Here is a 20,727-nt window from a genome sequence, read left to right on the forward strand (position 1 = left end):
GGGTGGGTTCACATCACGCGAGAAAGCACCTGACATATCTACTTAGCGGATACAATGACAAATAGTGGCAGATGGAGGCATAGTTGTGGCCACTATACATCCTGTACAAAAAAATGCAGGATGGAAAGATGCAGAACGCTACATCTTTTCATCCTGCAGCCTGGATGCCAATGAATGGTTATGGGGAGCCGATGCAGCGTATTGCATCTCTCTGCATAGCCCTGCCCCGGCGCGTACACCGCTCGGCAGGAGGGAGAACCTAGTGACGCCACTGTTCATATAACGACAGTGACATCACTGGGGGAACACCTTGTTCAACGACAGCAGCCAATAGCTGGCTACTGCCGCTGCACTCTCCTCCCCCCACATTCAGGGGTAGGGAGGTCCCTGGGCAACGTATACCACTGTATAGGCATACAGAGCGATACGTCTGTTCTATACATTGTAAGGACACATCAGACTCCTCCTCTGGTGTCCTTACAACGTATTGTAAAAACCTTATACTTATACTTGAGTCTATTAAAAAAATTTAACTCTGTACGCCCCCCGCAGGTCGTATTTTTGCTTCCAGTGCACAAGCTCCATCTTAGGGTCCCTGCGTGATGCCGGCACCCACATTATGATGTCAGCTGCTTACGGCACGCACACAATGACGTCTGCAAGTTGCTGACGTTATAGTGTGTGTGCCGGCAGCGCACGGGGACCCAAAGACGGAGATGGATCACTGCAAGAAATAGGAGGACCTGAAAGTGGTGTCGGAAATGTGAGTGCAAAGTTCTTTTTTTTTTTGTGGGCATGGGCTGGCTGGCTATAAACTAAACGGGCATGGGTAGCTGGCTATATACTAATGGGTATGGGCTGGCTATGTACTGGGGGTCATGGACTGGCTGGCTATATACTGAGGTGGTATGGGCTGGCTGGCTATATACTGAGGTGGTATGGGCTGGCTGGCTATATACTGAGGTGGTATGGGCTGGCTGGCTATATACTGAGGTGGTATGGGCTGGCTGGCTATATACTGAGGTGGTATGGGCTGGCTGGCTATATACTGAGGTGGTATGGGCTGGCTGGCTATATACTGAGGTGGTATGGGCTGGCTGGCTATATACTGAGGTGGTATGGGCTGGCTGGCTATATACTGAGGTGGTATGGGCTGGCTGGCTATATACTGAGGTGGTATGGGCTGGCTGGCTATATACTGAGGTGGTATGGGCTGGCTGGCTATATACTGAGGTGGTATGGGCTGGCTGGCTATATACTGAGGTGGTATGGGCTGGCTGGCTATATACTGAGGTGGTATGGGCTGGCTGGCTATATACTGAGGTGGTATGGGCTGGCTGGCTATATACTGAGGTGGTATGGGCTGGCTGGCTATATACTGAGGTGGTATGGGCTGGCTGGCTATATACTGAGGTGGTATGGGCTGGCTGGCTATATACTGAGGTGGTATGGGCTGGCTGGCTATATACTGAGGTGGTATGGGCTGGCTGGCTATATACTGAGGTGGTATGGGCTGGCTGGCTATATACTGAGGTGGTATGGGCTGGCTGGCTATATACTGAGGTGGTATGGGCTGGCTGGCTATATACTGAGGTGGTATGGGCTGGCTGGCTATATACTGAGGTGGTATGGGCTGGCTGGCTATATACTGAGGTGGTATGGGCTGGCTGGCTATATACTGAGGTGGTATGGGCTGGCTGGCTATATACTGAGGTGGTATGGGCTGGCTGGCTATATACTGAGGTGGTATGGGCTGGCTGGCTATATACTGAGGTGGTATGGGCTGGCTGGCTATATACTGAGGTGGTATGGGCTGGCTGGCTATATACTGAGGTGGTATGGGCTGGCTGGCTATATACTGAGGTGGTATGGGCTGGCTATATACTGAGGTGGTATGGGCTGGCTATATACTGAGGTGGTATGGGCTGGCTATATACTGAGGTGGTATGGGCTGGCTGGCTATATACTGAGGTGGTATGGGCTGGCTGGCTATATACTGAGGTGGTATGGGCTGGCTGGCTATATACTGAGGTGGTATGGGCTGGCTGGCTATATACTGAGGTGGTATGGGCTGGCTGGCTATATACTGAGGTGGTATGGGCTGGCTGGCTATATACTGAGGTGGTATGGGCTGGCTGGCTATATACTGAGGTGGTATGGGCTGGCTGGCTATATACTGAGGTGGTATGGGCTGGCTGGCTATATACTGAGGTGGTATGGGCTGGCTGGCTATATACTGAGGTGGTATGGGCTGGCTGGCTATATACTGAGGTGGTATGGGCTGGCTGGCTATATACTGAGGTGGTATGGGCTGGCTGGCTATATACTGAGGTGGTATGGGCTGGCTGGCTATATACTGAGGTGGTATGGGCTGGCTGGCTATATACTGAGGTGGTATGGGCTGGCTGGCTATATACTGAGGTGGTATGGGCTGGCTGGCTATATACTGAGGTGGTATGGGCTGGCTGGCTATATACTGAGGTGGTATGGGCTGGCTGGCTATATACTGAGGTGGTATGGGCTGGCTGGCTATATACTGAGGTGGTATGGGCTGGCTATATACTGAGGTGGTATGGGCTGGCTGGCTATATACTGAGGTGGTATGGGCTGGCTATATACTGAGGTGGTATGGGCTGGCTATATACTGAGGTGGTATGGGCTGGCTGGCTATATACTGAGGTGGTATGGGCTGGCTGGCTATATACTGAGGTGGTATGGGCTGGCTGGCTATATACTGAGGTGGTATGGGCTGGCTGGCTATATACTGAGGTGGTATGGGCTGGCTGGCTATATACTGAGGTGGTATGGGCTGGCTGGCTATATACTGAGGTGGTATGGGCTGGCTGGCTATATACTGAGGTGGTATGGGCTGGCTGGCTATATACTGAGGTGGTATGGGCTGGCTGGCTATATACTGAGGTGGTATGGGCTGGCTGGCTATATACTGAGGTGGTATGGGCTGGCTGGCTATATACTGAGGTGGTATGGGCTGGCTGGCTATATACTGAGGTGGTATGGGCTGGCTGGCTATATACTGAGGTGGTATGGGCTGGCTGGCTATATACTGAGGTGGTATGGGCTGGCTGGCTATATACTGAGGTGGTATGGGCTGGCTGGCTATATACTGAGGTGGTATGGGCTGGCTGGCTATATACTGAGGTGGTATGGGCTGGCTGGCTATATACTGAGGTGGTATGGGCTGGCTGGCTATATACTGAGGTGGTATGGGCTGGCTGGCTATATACTGAGGTGGTATGGGCTGGCTGGCTATATACTGAGGTGGTATGGGCTGGCTGGCTATATACTGAGGTGGTATGGGCTGGCTGGCTATATACTGAGGTGGTATGGGCTGGCTGGCTATATACTGAGGTGGTATGGGCTGGCTGGCTATATACTGAGGTGGTATGGGCTGGCTGGCTATATACTGAGGTGGTATGGGCTGGCTGGCTATATACTGAGGTGGTATGGGCTGGCTGGCTATATACTGAGGTGGTATGGGCTGGCTGGCTATATACTGAGGTGGTATGGGCTGGCTGGCTATATACTGAGGTGGTATGGGCTGGCTGGCTATATACTGAGGTGGTATGGGCTGGCTGGCTATATACTGAGGTGGTATGGGCTGGCTGGCTATATACTGAGGTGGTATGGGCTGGCTGGCTATATACTGAGGTGGTATGGGCTGGCTGGCTATATACTGAGGTGGTATGGGCTGGCTGGCTATATACTGAGGTGGTATGGGCTGGCTGGCTATATACTGAGGTGGTATGGGCTGGCTGGCTATATACTGAGGTGGTATGGGCTGGCTGGCTATATACTGAGGTGGTATGGGCTGGCTGGCTATATACTGAGGTGGTATGGGCTGGCTGGCTATATACTGAGGTGGTATGGGCTGGCTGGCTATATACTGAGGTGGTATGGGCTGGCTGGCTATATACTGAGGTGGTATGGGCTGGCTGGCTATATACTGAGGTGGTATGGGCTGGCTGGCTATATACTGAGGTGGTATGGGCTGGCTGGCTATATACTGAGGTGGTATGGGCTGGCTGGCTATATACTGAGGTGGTATGGGCTGGCTGGCTATATACTGAGGTGGTATGGGCTGGCTGGCTATATACTGAGGTGGTATGGGCTGGCTGGCTATATACTGAGGTGGTATGGGCTGGCTGGCTATATACTGGGGTGGTATGGGCTGGCTGGCTATATACTGGGGTGGTATGGGCTGGCTGGCTATATACTGAGGTGGTATGGGCTGGCTGGCTATATACTGAGGTGGTATGGGCTGGCTGGCTATATACTGAGGTGGTATGGGCTGGCTGGCTATATACTGAGGTGGTATGGGCTGGCTGGCTATATACTGAGGTGGTATGGGCTGGCTGGCTATATACTGAGGTGGTATGGGCTGGCTGGCTATATACTGGGGTGGTATGGGCTGGCTGGCTATATACTGAGGTGGTATGGGCTGGCTGGCTATATACTGAGGTGGTATGGGCTGGCTGGCTATATACTGAGGTGGTATGGGCTGGCTGGCTATATACTGAGGTGGTATGGGCTGGCTGGCTATATACTGAGGTGGTATGGGCTGGCTATATACTGAGGTGGTATGGGCTGGCTGGCTATATACTGAGGTGGTATGGGCTGGCTGGCTATTTACTGAGGTGGTATGGGCTGGCTGGCTATATACTGAGGTGGTATGGGCTGGCTGGCTCTATACTGGGGGGGTAATGGGCTGGGTGGCTATATACTAGGGGGCATGGGGTGGCTGGCTCTATACTGGGAAGGTAATGGGCTGGGTGGCTATATACTAGGGGACAATGGTTGGCTAAATATTAGTAGAGATATCCTGGCTGGCTATATATTGGTGGGCAGGGGCTGGCTGGCTATATATATATATATATATATATATATATATATATATATATATATATACTGGGGGGTATGGGCTGGCTGGAAATATACTGGGGTGGTATGGGCTGGCTGGAAATATACTGGGGTGGTATGGGCTGGCTGGCTATATACTGGGGTGGTATGGGCTGGCTGGCTATATACTGGGGTGGTATGGGCTGGCTGGCTATATACTGGGGTGGTATGGGCTGGCTGGCTATTTACTGAGGTGGTATGGGCTGGCTGGCTATATACTGAGGTGGTATGGGCTGGCTGGCTCTATACTGGGGGGGTAATGGGCTGGGTGGCTATATACTAGGGGGCATGGGGTGGCTGGCTCTATACTGGGAAGGTAATGGGCTGGGTGGCTATATACTAGGGGACAATGGTTGGCTAAATATTAGTAGAGATATCCTGGCTGGCTATATATTGGTGGGCAGGGGCTGGCTGGCTATATATATATATATATATATATATATATATATATATATATATATATATATATATATATATATACTGGGGGGTATGGGCTGGCTGGAAATATACTGGGGTGGTATGGGCTGGCTGGAAATATACTGGGGTGGTATGGGCTGGCTGGCTATATACTGGGGTGGTATGGGCTGGCTGGCTATATACTGGGGTGGTATGGGCTGGCTGGCTATATACTGGGGTGGTATGGGCTGGCTGGCTATATACTGGGGTGGTATGGGCTGGCTGGCTATATACTGGGGTGGTATGGGCTGGCTGGCTATATACTGGGGGGGTATGGGCTGGCTGGCTATATACTGGGGTGGTATGGGCTGGCTGGCTATATACTGGGGTGGTATGAGCTGGCTGGCTATATACTGGGGTGGTATGGGCTGGCTGGCCATATACTGGGGTCATGGCCGGCGCCAGTACCCGGCTTACCCGGGCAAGTGCCGGGGCCCCAGAGGTCCCAGAGGGGCCCACGGCACATACTGGCAACATAAAAAACTCAATTACATCGGCATGCTTGTCGCCGATGTAATTGAGAGAAGCGCCGCACTCACAGTGCTGGCGCAGCTGACAGGGGGCGGCACCACAAGCGGACGCGCACATAACAAAGTAACATCGACGCGGCCGATGTACGCGGCCGGGGAGCGTCTAATACTGTGCAGGACGTTGCCGACGTGATGACGTCACGCGGCCAGTGTCCCTGCTGCTGCACAGTAGACGCTGCTGTCACTTAGAAGATGTGTGCAACCCTTCAGGTAAGTTAGCGTTTTTTTTTTTTCTGGCCACTAATAATGTATATTTAATTAATTAATGGAGCCTGTCTGGGGGGGGGGGGTATATTATTTAATGGAGCCTGTCTGTGGGGGTATATAAATGAATGGAGCCTGTCTGGGGGGTATATTAATTAATGGAGCCTGTCTGGGGGGTATATAAAATAATGGAGCCTGTCTGGGGGGTATATAAATGAATGGAGCCTGTCTGGGGGGTATATAAATGAATGGAGCCTGTCTGGGGGGTATATAAATGAATGGAGCCTGTCTGGGGGGGGGTGTATTAATTAATGGAGCCTGTCTGGGGGGTGTATTAATTAATGGAGCCTGTCTGGGGGGGTATATTAATTAATGGAGCCTGTCTGGGGGGGTATATTAATTAATGGAGCCTGTCTGGGGGGGGGGGGGGTATATTACTTAATGGAGCCTGGGGGACTGTATATTAACGGAGCATGGGGGGCTGTATATTAATATTGGTATCTTAAGGTTTTGCGTTTTTAATGCCACCACATAAGTTCATTGCTAAGGGGCCCAGTGAGGCGCTGTCGCCCAGGGGCCCACTGAAACCTGGAGCCGGCCCTGACTGGGGTGGTATGGGCTGGCTGGCCATATACTGGGGTGGTATGGGCTGGCTGGCCATATACTGGGGTGGTATGGGCTGTGGGCTGGCTATATACTAGAGGCTGGCTGGCTCTATACTGGGGGGGTAATGGGCTGGGTGGCTATATACTAGGGGACAATGGTTGGCTATATACTAGTAGAGATAGGCTGGCTGGCTATATATTGGTGGGCAGGGGCTGGCTGGCTATATACTTGGATGGTATGGGCTGGCTGGCTATATACTGGGGTGGTATGGGCTGGCTGGCTATATACTGGGGTGGTATGGGCTGGCTGGCTATATACTGGGGTGGTATGGGCTGGCTGGCTATATACTGGGGTGGTATGGGCTGGCTGGCTATATACTGGGGGGGTATGGGCTGGCTGGCTATATACTGGGGTGGTATGGGCTGGCTGGCTATATACTGGGGTGGTATGAGCTGGCTGGCTATATACTGGGGTGGTATGGGCTGGCTGGCCATATACTGGGGTCATGGCCGGCGCCAGTACCCGGCTTACCCGGGCAAGTGCCGGGGCCCCAGAGGTCCCAGAGGGGCCCACGGCACATACTGGCAACATAAAAAACTCAATTACATCGGCATGCTTGTCGCCGATGTAATTGAGAGAAGCGCCGCACTCACAGTGCTGGCGCAGCTGACAGGGGGCGGCACCACAAGCGGACGCGCACATAACAAAGTAACATCGACGCGGCCGATGTACGCGGCCGGGGAGCGTCTAATACTGTGCAGGACGTTGCCGACGTGATGACGTCACGCGGCCAGTGTCCCTGCTGCTGCACAGTAGACGCTGCTGTCACTTAGAAGATGTGTGCAACCCTTCAGGTAAGTTAGCGTTTTTTTTTTTTCTGGCCACTAATAATGTATATTTAATTAATTAATGGAGCCTGTCTGGGGGGGGGGGGTATATTATTTAATGGAGCCTGTCTGTGGGGGTATATAAATGAATGGAGCCTGTCTGGGGGGTATATTAATTAATGGAGCCTGTCTGGGGGGTATATAAAATAATGGAGCCTGTCTGGGGGGTATATAAATGAATGGAGCCTGTCTGGGGGGTATATAAATGAATGGAGCCTGTCTGGGGGGTATATAAATGAATGGAGCCTGTCTGGGGGGGGGTGTATTAATTAATGGAGCCTGTCTGGGGGGTGTATTAATTAATGGAGCCTGTCTGGGGGGGTATATTAATTAATGGAGCCTGTCTGGGGGGGTATATTAATTAATGGAGCCTGTCTGGGGGGGGGGGTATATTACTTAATGGAGCCTGGGGGACTGTATATTAACGGAGCATGGGGGGCTGTATATTAATATTGGTATCTTAAGGTTTTGCGTTTTTAATGCCACCACATAAGTTCATTGCTAAGGGGCCCAGTGAGGCGCTGTCGCCCAGGGGCCCACTGAAACCTGGAGCCGGCCCTGACTGGGGTGGTATGGGCTGGCTGGCCATATACTGGGGTGGTATGGGCTGGCTGGCCATATACTGGGGTGGTATGGGCTGTGGGCTGGCTATATACTAGAGGCTGGCTGGCTCTATACTGGGGGGGTAATGGGCTGGGTGGCTATATACTAGGGGACAATGGTTGGCTATATACTAGTAGAGATAGGCTGGCTGGCTATATATTGGTGGGCAGGGGCTGGCTGGCTATATACTTGGATGGTATGGGCTGGCTGGCTATATACTGGGGTGGTATGGGCTGTGGGCTGGCTGGCTATATACTAGAGGAGATGGGCTGGCTGGCTCTATACTGGGGGGGTATGGGCTGGCTAGCTATATAATGGGGTGGTATGGGCTGGCTGGCTATATACTAGGGTGGTATGGGGGGTATGGGCTGGCTGGCTATATACTGGGGGAGTATAGGTTGGCTGGCTAAATACTAGGGCAGAGGTGTTCCCGCAGGAACAGGACAAACTGAAAGCGAGCCATCCCGGCCCTTCATAGTGATCAGCAGTGTGCATATTTAGAATGACTTAAAAGACTCATGTCCGGCACTCCGTACTGCTAATTATTCATTCCTCTTGCCACCTCCCATTTCCCATGCTGGGAGAGGGACATGACATTACGCTAAGCTTTTGGAGCAGATACACATTCATACAAATGCAGTATCAGGCGTATGGGCAGGGGATGGGTTGGCGTGCCAGGCGGGCAGAATTTGTCGGAGCAGAGCGTGCCTGCTTCTGTTAGCGAACAGGGGCACGGCACTGACAGCTGGCGTCAGTGCAGGACAATGGGAGATATTTTTTAAAAAACTAGGACAAGCCCTATAAAAAATTATCTACATACTCCCAAGCCACTGATCTCCCTACTTGAGTCTATTAAAAGTCCAAAGTGACAACAGAGATAGATTTGGTCTGTGATCCATGGACTGAAAGTATGTGAGTGGGAATTTGGCACCTACCTTATACTCCTTTTTGCTTTTCACTGGATCAACATTGCAGGACAATCAGTTAAACTAGATGGATGGATATTTTTGTACAAACTACTGCAAGTTAGTAGAGTTAACTATTTTTAAGAGCTCACCGACCCATTTATCTAGAATTCTCTAAGCTATGGATAAACCACTTTAACAAGGCTTCATTGAAGGGAAATACATGTTTATTACTATATTTCCCTCCGCTTTGTCCGTGGCTTCATTTCTTGATTATATGTGACTCCACATCTATGGAGTGAGCTTATGTAAGGAGTGGGTAATATATATATTTTTTATTTTTTTTTATTATTTTTTTTTATTTATTTATTTTTTTTTACAAGATAATGTAATTTTTTGAGACATTTAAAATAGACAATATACAAAATCCTCATTGAACCTAAAACATTTCTCCTTGTCTGCTCACTTCAAATACATAAATAGATATAAATCATAATTTTTTTTAATTAGAAGCTACTTTTTATATGGACAGAGCTGTATCTTTAAGCTCCTGGGCCCTTAAACAAAATATGCAATAAGCTATAACTCCATGAATAATACTGGCGTCTGTCTTCCTTCAGGATCCTGAGCCTGAAAACAACTATAGTTATGCTACTAAATATGGATTTTATCATTTAACTTTCAGAAGGAAATTACACTAAACAGATGAGAGGCTTCCGCAGCAAATATTTACCAGTCACACTTACTTTAAGGATCTCATTGAAGCCATAGTCCGAGTTCATCAATGCTTCCCGCTCTAAGTCAAGAATTCCACAAGCGACAAGAAGATGGAAGTTAGGACACGGTAGCCCTGTCCAGAGCACCTTAATGCAAACACAAACAGGGAGGAAGATTTTTGTGCAAAAATGAATATTATAATAGACCTGATATAGGACAGAATTTGGCATCATGAATTGAGGCTGTAGATGTTCACACCGAGCATCTGATATGTGGGCAGCATGAAGCTGTTCAGAGCAATACTCACATTGAAAGAAAGTGGAATTTATTCCTCTAATGAATAATATACTATGGATGCCCACAATAATAAAGATTGACACATTGTATATAACTGACCAAAACAAACATCATATAAAGAATCCCATATATGTCAGGAATGTAAAAAGGGATTAAACTGTTCAGGATGATGTACCAGGAACATGCAACAAGCTGCTGCAATCCAGCAAGAGCATATGAGATGATTGATGTATGTGTGTATATAATATGTATATGCTCTTTATAACCAAATACACAAATACATATAATAACATATATATACATACAGACATACAGCATATACGCACCCAATAATCACCCATACCCTAGATGCCAAGGCCCCCTGACACTGTGGGCCCCATAGCAGCTGCTACCCCTGTTGGTACGCCTCTGGATCCAGCAGAGAAAGATATCGGGGACACAACATCCATTTGGCTGCCATGATGACAGATGGTGCAGACTCCATATAAATCTGAATAAAATATGAATCCAGAATATAACTGGTACTCACCTCCCATAAAAGAAGTATATCCTGGAAAGAAAATTCTCTCTTGAACCAAATGAGCAGCCACCTAAAGCAGCAACTTAAATTTCCAGATTCTTTGGAATCTAAAAATCAGATATACAAAGTAAAGAAAATAAGGTATTGGTCTAAACATATTCAAATTTCACTGGCAATGCAGTTTGATAGTCAGATACCCCCTGTCTTGCATAAAATATTTATGTATAACACTGTACTGTAATTATTTTCATGCTATAAATATAGCAAGATTTATTAAATAAACTTAAAGCTATACTTGATTATAGGTAGTCTCAGTTTTTCTTTTATTTTACAACTTGTACTTTGTTGTTGGTGGTTGGTACCCCATCACTAAATCTAGAGCCACCGCTACAATATATTTCCTGTGGTATTGCACCACATATACAAAATTAAAGAAAATCAATGTTCATAAAATATTTACAATGGTTGAAAATATATAAGACTTTTCAAAATGGTCAATATGGGGAAGGGAACCTTTTATGGGTAATTTATGTAGAACTTCATATGACAGTATGCAGTTATAAGCTGTATTGCATACACATTTCTGTCCATTAGACTGTTAGGATTTTCCATTTCAGAAATTTCTTGCTGTGGCAAGATAGCCAACATAGGCAACATAGTATAAAGCCAGCCAGCCAGCCCCCATGTAGTATACAGCCAGCCAGCCAGCCCCCATGTAGTATACAGCCAGCCAGCCAGCCCCCATGTAGTATACAGCCAGCCAGCCTGCCCCCATGTAGTATACAGCCAGCCAGCCTGCCCCCATGTAGTATACAGCCAGCCAGCCTGCCCCCATGTAGTATACAGCCAGCCAGCCTGCCCCCATGTAGTATACAGCCAGCCAGCCTGCCCCCATGTAGTATACAGCCAGCCAGCCTGCCCCCATGTAGTATACAGCCAGCCAGACTGCCCCCATGTAGTATACAGCCAGCCTGCCCCCATGTAGTATACAGCCAGCCAGCCTGCCCCCATGTAGTATACAGCCAGCCAGCCTGCCTCCATGTAGTATACAGCCAGCCAGCCTGCCCCCATGTAGTATACAGCCAGCCAGCCTGCCCCCATGTAGTATACAGCCAGCCAGCCTGCCCCCATGTAGTATACAGCCAGCCTGCCCCCATGTAGTATACAGCCAGCCAGCCCCAATGTAGTATACAGCCAGCCTGCCCCCATGTAGTATACAGCCAGCCAGCCCCCATGTAGTATACAGCCAGCCAGCCCCCATGTAGTATACAGCCAGCCAGCCCCCATGTAGTATACAGCCAGCCTGCCCCCATGTAGTATACAGCCAGCCTGCCCCCATGTAGTATACAGCCAGCCTGCCCCCTGTAGTATATAGCCAGCGCTTAAAAAAATAAAAAAACAAAAAATGATGTGTGAACAGGACCTTAGTGCTAAAGGTGGGCCTTAAAAATGAACAAAAAGGCAGTAAAAATCTATTTCTTAAGAATTTGATCCCAAATTATATTTAAAAGAAATCTATCATCAAAATCATGTATGATAAAACTGGGGCACATTGATCCAGGCACTGTTATACATGGCCTCCTTCCTTCTAAATATTAATGGGCCTGAAGAGCTCCTAGGGGGTGTTTCCAGAGCCCTCAGTGCTGTAGCTTCACAGGCTGCTATAATGAGCAGAGCAGATCTGCCACGACCCTGCACTTCCTGCTGCTGCTAAATTACACAGGCTGAGGGAGGAGGGAGAGAGCAGGGGAAGGTTAGACATGTTTTGCTATTTTAACAGTCTGTAAATCTGCAGCACTGAGGGGCTCTGGTAATGCCCCTTCCTCCTCATAAGCATAATTATAAAAGTTTATTATAGAAGGAAGGATACCACGGATAACAAATAGTAGATTTTCTTTTACCGCATAAGGACCAAGTCATTCACGTTTTTTGCATTTTACAAAAAACAGAGCGGTTTTCTGCGTAACAAATTGTACTTCCTAGTGACAGTATTTAATATTCCATGCCTGGTATTGGGAAGCTTGGAAACAATTTCAAATGCGATGAAGTTATAGAAAAACACATTTGCAACATTATCTCGTTTACACAGTTTTTACGGCTTTAGCCCTGTTCTCCAAATCTTTATCTGTGCCCCCCACCTTTATTGTGCCCCCTAGTCTACATTCATAAATGTATAAAAGAAATATTTTGGGTCAATGGGTGGCAAGTCCATACACACATACATGCATGCATGCTGACTATCAACCCCTGAGATCCATTATGCAGAGTAATGATGAAAATGACCATGACTAGACCATGTTCTGCATTTCATCAGGCACATATGAGAATACATACCCAGAAAATCACAGAGTGCAGGATCCAGTACACGAAGCAGGAGGTTGAGCTGGGACAGCTGCCTCTTCATACTTTCCTGGCTCTCTTCAAAGTTGTGGTGCTGAGATGCAGGAGAAACAAATCAATGCATTGATCACAATCTGCGCAGAGCGGCAACACTAGCTGTCAGCAAATACAATGGGGTGTACATATAGGAAAATTATTTAAGGTGGGCATCTCGGGGTCCTGACAAGTGGAAGATTATAGACTTAACACCACATAAATAGAGAAATTGGATGTCCTCAACTTAGATGCCTATTCCTCAAAGAAGGGGGGCTTCCTTCTTTTAGACGCCCCTACCTGGGAGGTGGAGGACCTCCTCCACTTAGATGTGGATACCATCAAGGACAACTCCTTCCATTGCAATAACTATACCACAGTAGGAGACTTCCTCCACTTAGAAACCTCTACTGCAGGGGAAGGGGGACTTTCTGCATTTAGATGCCTTTACCATAAAGCAGGAATGCTTACTCTAGATACCACTACCAAAGAGGAGACAGTCTTCCTCCATTAAGATCCCTCTACGCTAGATTTTTTCTGACTATAGAAGCAAGAAGGGTCAGTGGTATCAAACTGCAGTGTTTTACATTTATTCATGAGGGTGTCTTGGGTTTGAAATTAAAGAAATGCTTTACAACAGGTGTGACTGCATACAACCTCAATATTCATCTAGCCCAAGATGTCCCCAATGTCACTGGCAGATAGTGATACAGCTATAGCTGATCTGCAGTCTAAGCCATATAAAACTGCTTTTCTTATCTTTCTTTACTCTGTAACCCATGCAAACCCAAGTCACTAAATCATACATCCACAGTGTAAACCACTGACATCAGCGAGCCTTTGGAGTGATGATCTAAGTTACACAGTATCAGCTATGGCACAGAGCTTACCACCATCTCCATGAAACCAGTGAAGCACCAGAAAGCATCCACCTCGTTCTGCATTACATAGAGTATTGGGGAGAGAAGGTCGCTCATTCCCTGAACGTAACCTGAGAAAAATAACAGACATCATTTTGTTACAGTTAGTTCATCCCACTAATTCACAGGTAAAAACGGGTTTCCCATTGACTGGCATAGGAGAAGTTAGAAACCTAAATCCTGCACTCCATTAGCAGTAAAATACAATACTATTACAAACTATTATTGTTTTCAGCATATTCAGGCTGGAGTAATACTGTATTTAATATAATTTCTGACAGATTACTCAAGAAACAGAAACCCTGCTACACTGATTACTGGTATCCGGTGGCTACATAGGGCATTTTTGACTAACCCTATAATAGAAGACAATGTCCAGCTATTATGAGGACATTGTAATTGGCACTTTTTTTGTGGGGAACATAATATACACGTGATCTGTTCCACTCCAGAACCTCATTATAAAAAGGAGCACACCATGATAGATAAGACACGGGAGTTTTAACAAACTGCATAAAGCAATAATAAAAACAAAATAAAAAAAATACCGTATTGAAATATTTTAGAAAGTATCTCCTTCTCTACTTATCTCCGCCCACCTGTCTATTATACTTATCACTTATTTCTGAGCTACACCAAGAGATGAGGTTAAATCTGCTGTCCATAGAAGTCTATGGAGAGGGGAAGGGGTATAGGAAGCAACTACAGGGAGGTAGAAACACACACACCCCAGATGATAGTAAAACAACCATCTTTCCTCAATGCTAAATTCTCATCTACACTGCTTTCCAATGTCTGATAGTGCGATCCACTATTTTTGTTTACCGTGTTCTGTCTCATGCCACCCAGATCTTCCAGGCTAAGCAGATATAGTGTACTCTGGATTTGCCATATTGATGTGTTTCAGTATTGTGGGTTCCATGTATGATTTAGCAACTGGGTATAATGTTCACAGGGGGATAAATGCTGACCATGCTGATTGTTGCTGATTTTTATTGTGACATGACCTGTCTATTGGCCTCTTGTCTTGTATTTGATTGGTTGGTTTTTAGTTAAAGGAAATCTACCATCAAAATAAAGCATGATAAACCAGGGACACTTACTTATATATCAAGACACAACTTTTAAAATAATGCTAACGAGCCTGAAGGGCTAAAGGCATGTGACAGAAAAAGCAGCACATTTCTGTCTCCTCCCTGCAATCTCAGCAGCAGTGAGCACACACTGCACAAACCAGCAAAATCACAAGGATATAAGCTACTCCATACTCATCTGTATGAGTGTCTGGTTTGTCATATTGCAAGGCATATTAAAGGGTCAGACATTGAGAACACCTAGGACAGCTATTTAATAACATGTAGAGCAAGAAGCACGGCTTTCTTTTTGGAAGGAGAACCAATTTGCATTCAGGTACACAACCTTTAGCCTAGTATTTTTAATTAGATTGTAATGGCCAAATCTTGTTAATGCAGATAACTATAAAATACACACCCAGATCAAAATTATACATGCAGTATGTCATCAAGGCATCATTGAGAAGGCAGAGTCCTGGGTTGTCATTCCCCTCATAGAATTTGTTGTTCCGGTCCGTACGACTGACATCTCTTTCTGGAATAAAAGGAATACAAACAAAATAATAATATATGCTAAGTGTGTCTATATAAATATATGTCCTGCCTATAGCCTACAGCTTCAATGAATATCCCCTTAATGACAAAGTCCAGTTTTTGCATTTTTACCATTGTCACATGCCAAGAGTGATACCTTTCTCATTTTACTGTTAACCACGACAGTATATTATATACAGACACACACACACACACCTTGACAGTGTCAAACTTTAAATGGTCATAAATTTGTCATACAAATCCTGAAATAATGAACAGCAGGTAATTGTGATTATTTCCCCCTTAATGGCAAGTGGGCGTGGAAGGGAATGAAAGGGTGCAGCCGGCAGTGGAGTGGGAAGGCAGGGAACCATTCCTGTGCACTACCTATGGCCTGCGAACATTCAGGCATGGTGTAGAATTGTCCCCCAGAGATGCCAGCCGCCAAAAACATCTTTAATCGTACATCGCAGCACGAGCGCCGGCGTATGATCCCCCAATGTGTGGAAAATCTGCAGCAGAAACAAATCTCTGCTGCGGATTTCTGATCCACAGTATGTGATTTATTTGCGGAAAATCCCAGTGCAGTACGAAGGATGAGTTCTGCCCCTCTGCCGCAGCAAAAGGGTGCCTTAAAATTGCATCAGAAGCCAGCAGATTTCCGAGATTTCGGATGCTGGTGGAATTGCGGTCATGTTCTGGAGGACCTTTTCTACCCGGCATTACTCGGATTTCTCAATTAATGGACAATATACAGTGTTTTATTTTCCTGTGGTGGTGTACTTACTACCAGGTCCCCACCGAATTTCATTAAAGGGACACTTTGTTATAAAATAAGTACTATCAACTACTACATTATTCTGTATTACAGAATTTAGCATTCCGGCCACAATGTTGCCACTAGTTGTACACCTGCTACCCGAAAACATTCATCATCAATACTGACCAATAAGACTGCGGTAACCTCTCAGGAGAGAATTCCTCTTCTCTTGATCTTCACTCACAGATTTCCACTGCAGCTTCATCCGGAAATACTCATCCCTGGAAACAGCAAGACAAACGCAGGAACATGTGTTAAAAAATGTCCCACTGAGATGGCACCGGGCCCATACTCTCTGCCTGTATTCTTGGTTCTGTGACGGTTTACAATTTGTGATATGAGTGGGAGATGCTACATTAACCCTTCTATCCCCAGAGCTCCTTTGTCTTTTCAAAACCAGCTACTACATAATTGCTGCTGCTCATTACTGCTTATGTTATGTTATGTCTTTGGCTACATTCATCCTTGTGATACACACAATAGATCAATGCCTGGCACATTGATCTGTAATATGATACAAGAATCATGGTGTTCTACATAGCAACCCCAATTTTACAGCATCCAATATGTTTTTAGAGCCCACAGTGACCAATCAGATTATTTCTTTGATTTTAAGACATCCAAAAAGTCTAATTACATGAATGTAAATGTACATCAATGCAAAAAGAAAGAGACGCGCTGATGTGGTTATTCCCTTCAGATATGACAGATTTCTCCCACACTCCAAAACCATACTGTTGATTATCTGGCTTCATTTAACATCGGCCACAGTGTTTGTGTCCGAAATTTGTTGATGAGCCCTACTGAGTACAGGGCCCTGCGTGAGTTATGACAACTGTGTATTTTACAGCATTCCCTGTCATTAGCTCATTTTTGGTGATGTCTGGAAAATCCCTTTAATCAAATAAACTCAGTTCTTATAGCCCATAAATTGGGTTCCCTCCACAGTGGCTTACTTTGCCTACCTATTTCCCTTCCAATAGAACAACATAACTTGCCAAATCATGTGATTATTGTGTATAAATAGTGCTAATTTGAATCAGGTAGGTTGCTAGTAGCAGTTCTTATTAAGGAATACAAGCAAATCCAGGATTGCAGGTACAGTAGGATAGTGACTGCAATAACACTTGCTGGCCATACTGTCCACTAGGGGTCTTGCACATTACACTAGATTATACCAGCTACAGAAACGCTTACGTTTTTCTCCGTAATAAAGATTTCCTGTCCTCTGCAGTGCTATCCCATGGATAATAGCCGAGGAGATACTTCCAGGCATCTTTTCGAAGCCCTGGACACAAGCCCTAAAAAAATCAAATGAACAACAGCGCATTTCATTAAGGCGATGTCGTCAATATGCAATCTGCAGTGTATATAATGTTGTATATAATGATATCTTAGCACCATCTTCTGCCAAAGAAAGGAATTACATACCAGCTGTAGGTGCTGTAGACCAGAATCTGCAGTGACTACTGCAGTGTATAGGCTCTGCAGCCTTACTTACCCCAGAAAAAATCCTCTTCTTCAAACCATCCACATTCATCACTTGACCTTCAGAATTAATGTAGGATTCCCATTCCTGCTCGCTGACAGGTGCCTGGCGCTGTATGACTGGACGCTCGCCCAGTTCCACTTGCTGAAATAGATTTTTGGATGTCAGTTCACAGCCTGAACCCACAATAACATTACCCAAGACTTCAGATCACTTAATATGGTCAACTCTGAGCGAAATCCACTACAATTTTAAAAATCCTTTAATTTGTTAAACCTCGATCAATATACAGCACAGACCTCAGGGCCTCACATTGCAGTCATCTAAACATAGCACATACCTTCTGGACCCGAATACTTACACAGGTGATAACTTCAAAACCTGGTTCATCCTCCAGTCCAACTGCCATCTCAGATAAGGGTCTATGGTGATGCCCGTCCAGACGTGGCAGAGCCCCACGGAAAAAATTGGTAACTTTAGAGAATCCACCAAATGTTGTAGAATATGGATCTTGGAAAAATCGCTAGACATTTGTTGAATAAAAAAAAAGGAAGAAAAAGATCACTCTTTACCTGTGATGTGGGGATTAAGAAATTATTGATTGATGGGATGATCAAATGACAGATTTTTATAGCATACAACACGTATCACTGTACTGACTGCATCATAGAGCAATGTCACAGCATATACTAAGTGGACTAAGTGGGCTTCACCATAAAAACCCACTGTTGGCCAGGGGAGGAGTAAATTTCATTAGTAACCTATTCTCAACTTTAATTTTCATCCGCTCTGCATCCGGTCCCATCCACGCTGTAAATAGTGACGCTCCCATGACCATTGTAGGCAAATCACTGGCCACAGCAAGAACATTGCAGGACGAATAGAAAGAGGAATTGAGGGTGCGTCGAAGGAAGGGAGCGCCGGGAGTAGGTCAGCATGCATTATTTTATGAATTAATTCATTAAATTGTAATATGCTGGAGATGGGGTTACCTTTAAACCAGCAGTGATGATTTGGGCACAGCTTCTCTTCTCTGCTCATGCTCAGTAAAAGAAGATACACACAGCTGGGTGTGGAAAAAAATATATTTTGCATTTTTTCGTGCATTTCTATCTTTCTACAATACCAAAAGCTACATTTGTCCTTACAAATTATTTTCTGTGAATTCATATTGGGGAAAAACAGAATGGTTTTTCAGCTCCACCACCCTAAAAGGTGATTATTTTGGGTGGCTGGTACATTGGTACTGGGAACTCAAAAGACAAGAGCATTTATAGATAATGGTCAAGGATGCAAATAAAAAATATGGTACATTAAACCAAAGAATGCTTTTAAAGCAAACCTGTCATCAGGATTTCACATTTTCACCTTATGCCAGGTTCCAATAGTCCATTTAAAACTAATTTCCAATTTTCTTTTATAATTAATAGTTCTTCTCACTTTTAAAAGTTGATAAAAGTATACCTGTATCCCTGGGAGCAAACTAAATCAAGTCACGTGTCATAATCATTATCTGCACCCTGCTCTCATAACTCTATTTCCCCCTCCCTTCCTCTACAGACTTGAGCTGACAGAGATTTGCTTGCAGCACAGGGTCAGCTCATGTCTGCAGGAGGGAGGAGGAAGTACCGTTTATACAAAAGTATAAACTCAAGTATAAGCCGAGACCGCAATTTTAACAAAAAAACTGGAAAAACCTATTGACTCGAGTATAAGCCGAGGGCGGGAAATGCATTGGTCACAGCCTCCCCAGTATATAGCCAGCAAGCCCCCTGTAGTATATAGCCAGGCAGCCCACAGTAGTATACAGCCAGCCCAGGTGTAAGGTGCAATGCTGTGTAAGGAGGGGTGGTGGAGTGTATGCATATTGCAGCAAACACCCACCACTAATACCAGAGTACCTGAGGCTGTATGGCTTCAGCAGATTCGTTACCATGTATCAGTAATCCTAATGAATCCTATGTAAGAACGCCATATAATGCAATACAGTAGTATTGCAGTACATAGTACTGTAATACTACAGTAAAATTTGAAATGAGCCCCCTTTCCCTAGAACTGATATAAAACTTTAAAAAAAACAACAGTAAAACATGTAAGGTATAGCCACATCCCAAAATGCCTGATCTATCACAATATAAAAGTGGTTATTCCTGCTGGTGAACCCCATGAAAAGAGTTTCTAAATGTCCAAAACGCCACTTACACACCATTTTACATCACACTATAGACGGTAAAATGAAAAAGTTAGATTTTTTTTAAGGTGGCGAGCAAAAAAATTTACAAAAAAACTCTGCATCCTTAAGGGGTTAAAAAAGAAGATTGGGAATTAGTATTGAACAGACTAAGGCTACATTCACATGACACGTTGGCAAGCGGGAGAGGATCGCTGCTCATCCCCGTCCCTCTCCATAGCGACATATGGCGCACAGCGCTGTTTTCTGGGGAAAGATAGGACATGTATAGGAATCCCGGGTACGGAACGGTACGGTGCCGCACAGTAATGCTCCTGTACAGTGCCGTTCGCCCATTTCCGTTTATGGGGGGCGTATATACGTCCCCCATACAGTCATGTGAATATAGCCAAAGGGAACCTGTCATTGGGTGAAATTGTGAATCCTGACAAGTTTCCTTTATGGTCAATATCTACAGGATAAGGAATAACAAACTCGAACAAACAAATAACAAATCTCGAGTTGTCTGAATGCTAGGACCCCACCTATCACTTAAAAGGAGAAGTAGGTCATGTATGGGAATGAGGGAACTCATTGAGCACATCAGAATAAGAATGAGAGTGCTGGAAATACCAGAGATGTGTACTCTGCAGTAACAGGTTTTCTCATAGTATTGAATGGTGACACAGGGCACATGATGAACTTG

General features: G+C 45.7%; 1 protein-coding gene across 2 annotated transcripts in view; it reads right to left on the bottom strand.

Annotated features, from left to right (window-relative positions):
- Nucleotides 1-20,727, bottom strand: part of TBC1D17 (TBC1 domain family member 17) — a 47,619-nt gene that overhangs the window by 5,946 nt on the left and 20,946 nt on the right. For both annotated transcript variants that reach the window (XM_072110325.1, XM_072110326.1), the window contains exons 7-15: nucleotides 18,213-18,374; nucleotides 17,864-17,995; nucleotides 17,560-17,663; nucleotides 16,489-16,583; nucleotides 15,427-15,543; nucleotides 13,906-14,006; nucleotides 12,977-13,076; nucleotides 10,652-10,749; nucleotides 9,855-9,971 (exon numbers count right to left, since the gene is read on the bottom strand). In XM_072110325.1, the coding sequence (XP_071966426.1) occupies nucleotides 9,855-9,971; nucleotides 10,652-10,749; nucleotides 12,977-13,076; nucleotides 13,906-14,006; nucleotides 15,427-15,543; nucleotides 16,489-16,583; nucleotides 17,560-17,663; nucleotides 17,864-17,995; nucleotides 18,213-18,374 (1,026 nt within the window). The remainder of the gene's footprint in view (nucleotides 1-9,854; nucleotides 9,972-10,651; nucleotides 10,750-12,976; nucleotides 13,077-13,905; nucleotides 14,007-15,426; nucleotides 15,544-16,488; nucleotides 16,584-17,559; nucleotides 17,664-17,863; nucleotides 17,996-18,212; nucleotides 18,375-20,727) is intronic.

Source organism: Engystomops pustulosus, chromosome 6 (genome assembly GCF_040894005.1).
Source record: "Engystomops pustulosus chromosome 6, aEngPut4.maternal, whole genome shotgun sequence".
Taxonomy (NCBI): Eukaryota; Metazoa; Chordata; class Amphibia; order Anura; family Leptodactylidae; genus Engystomops; species Engystomops pustulosus.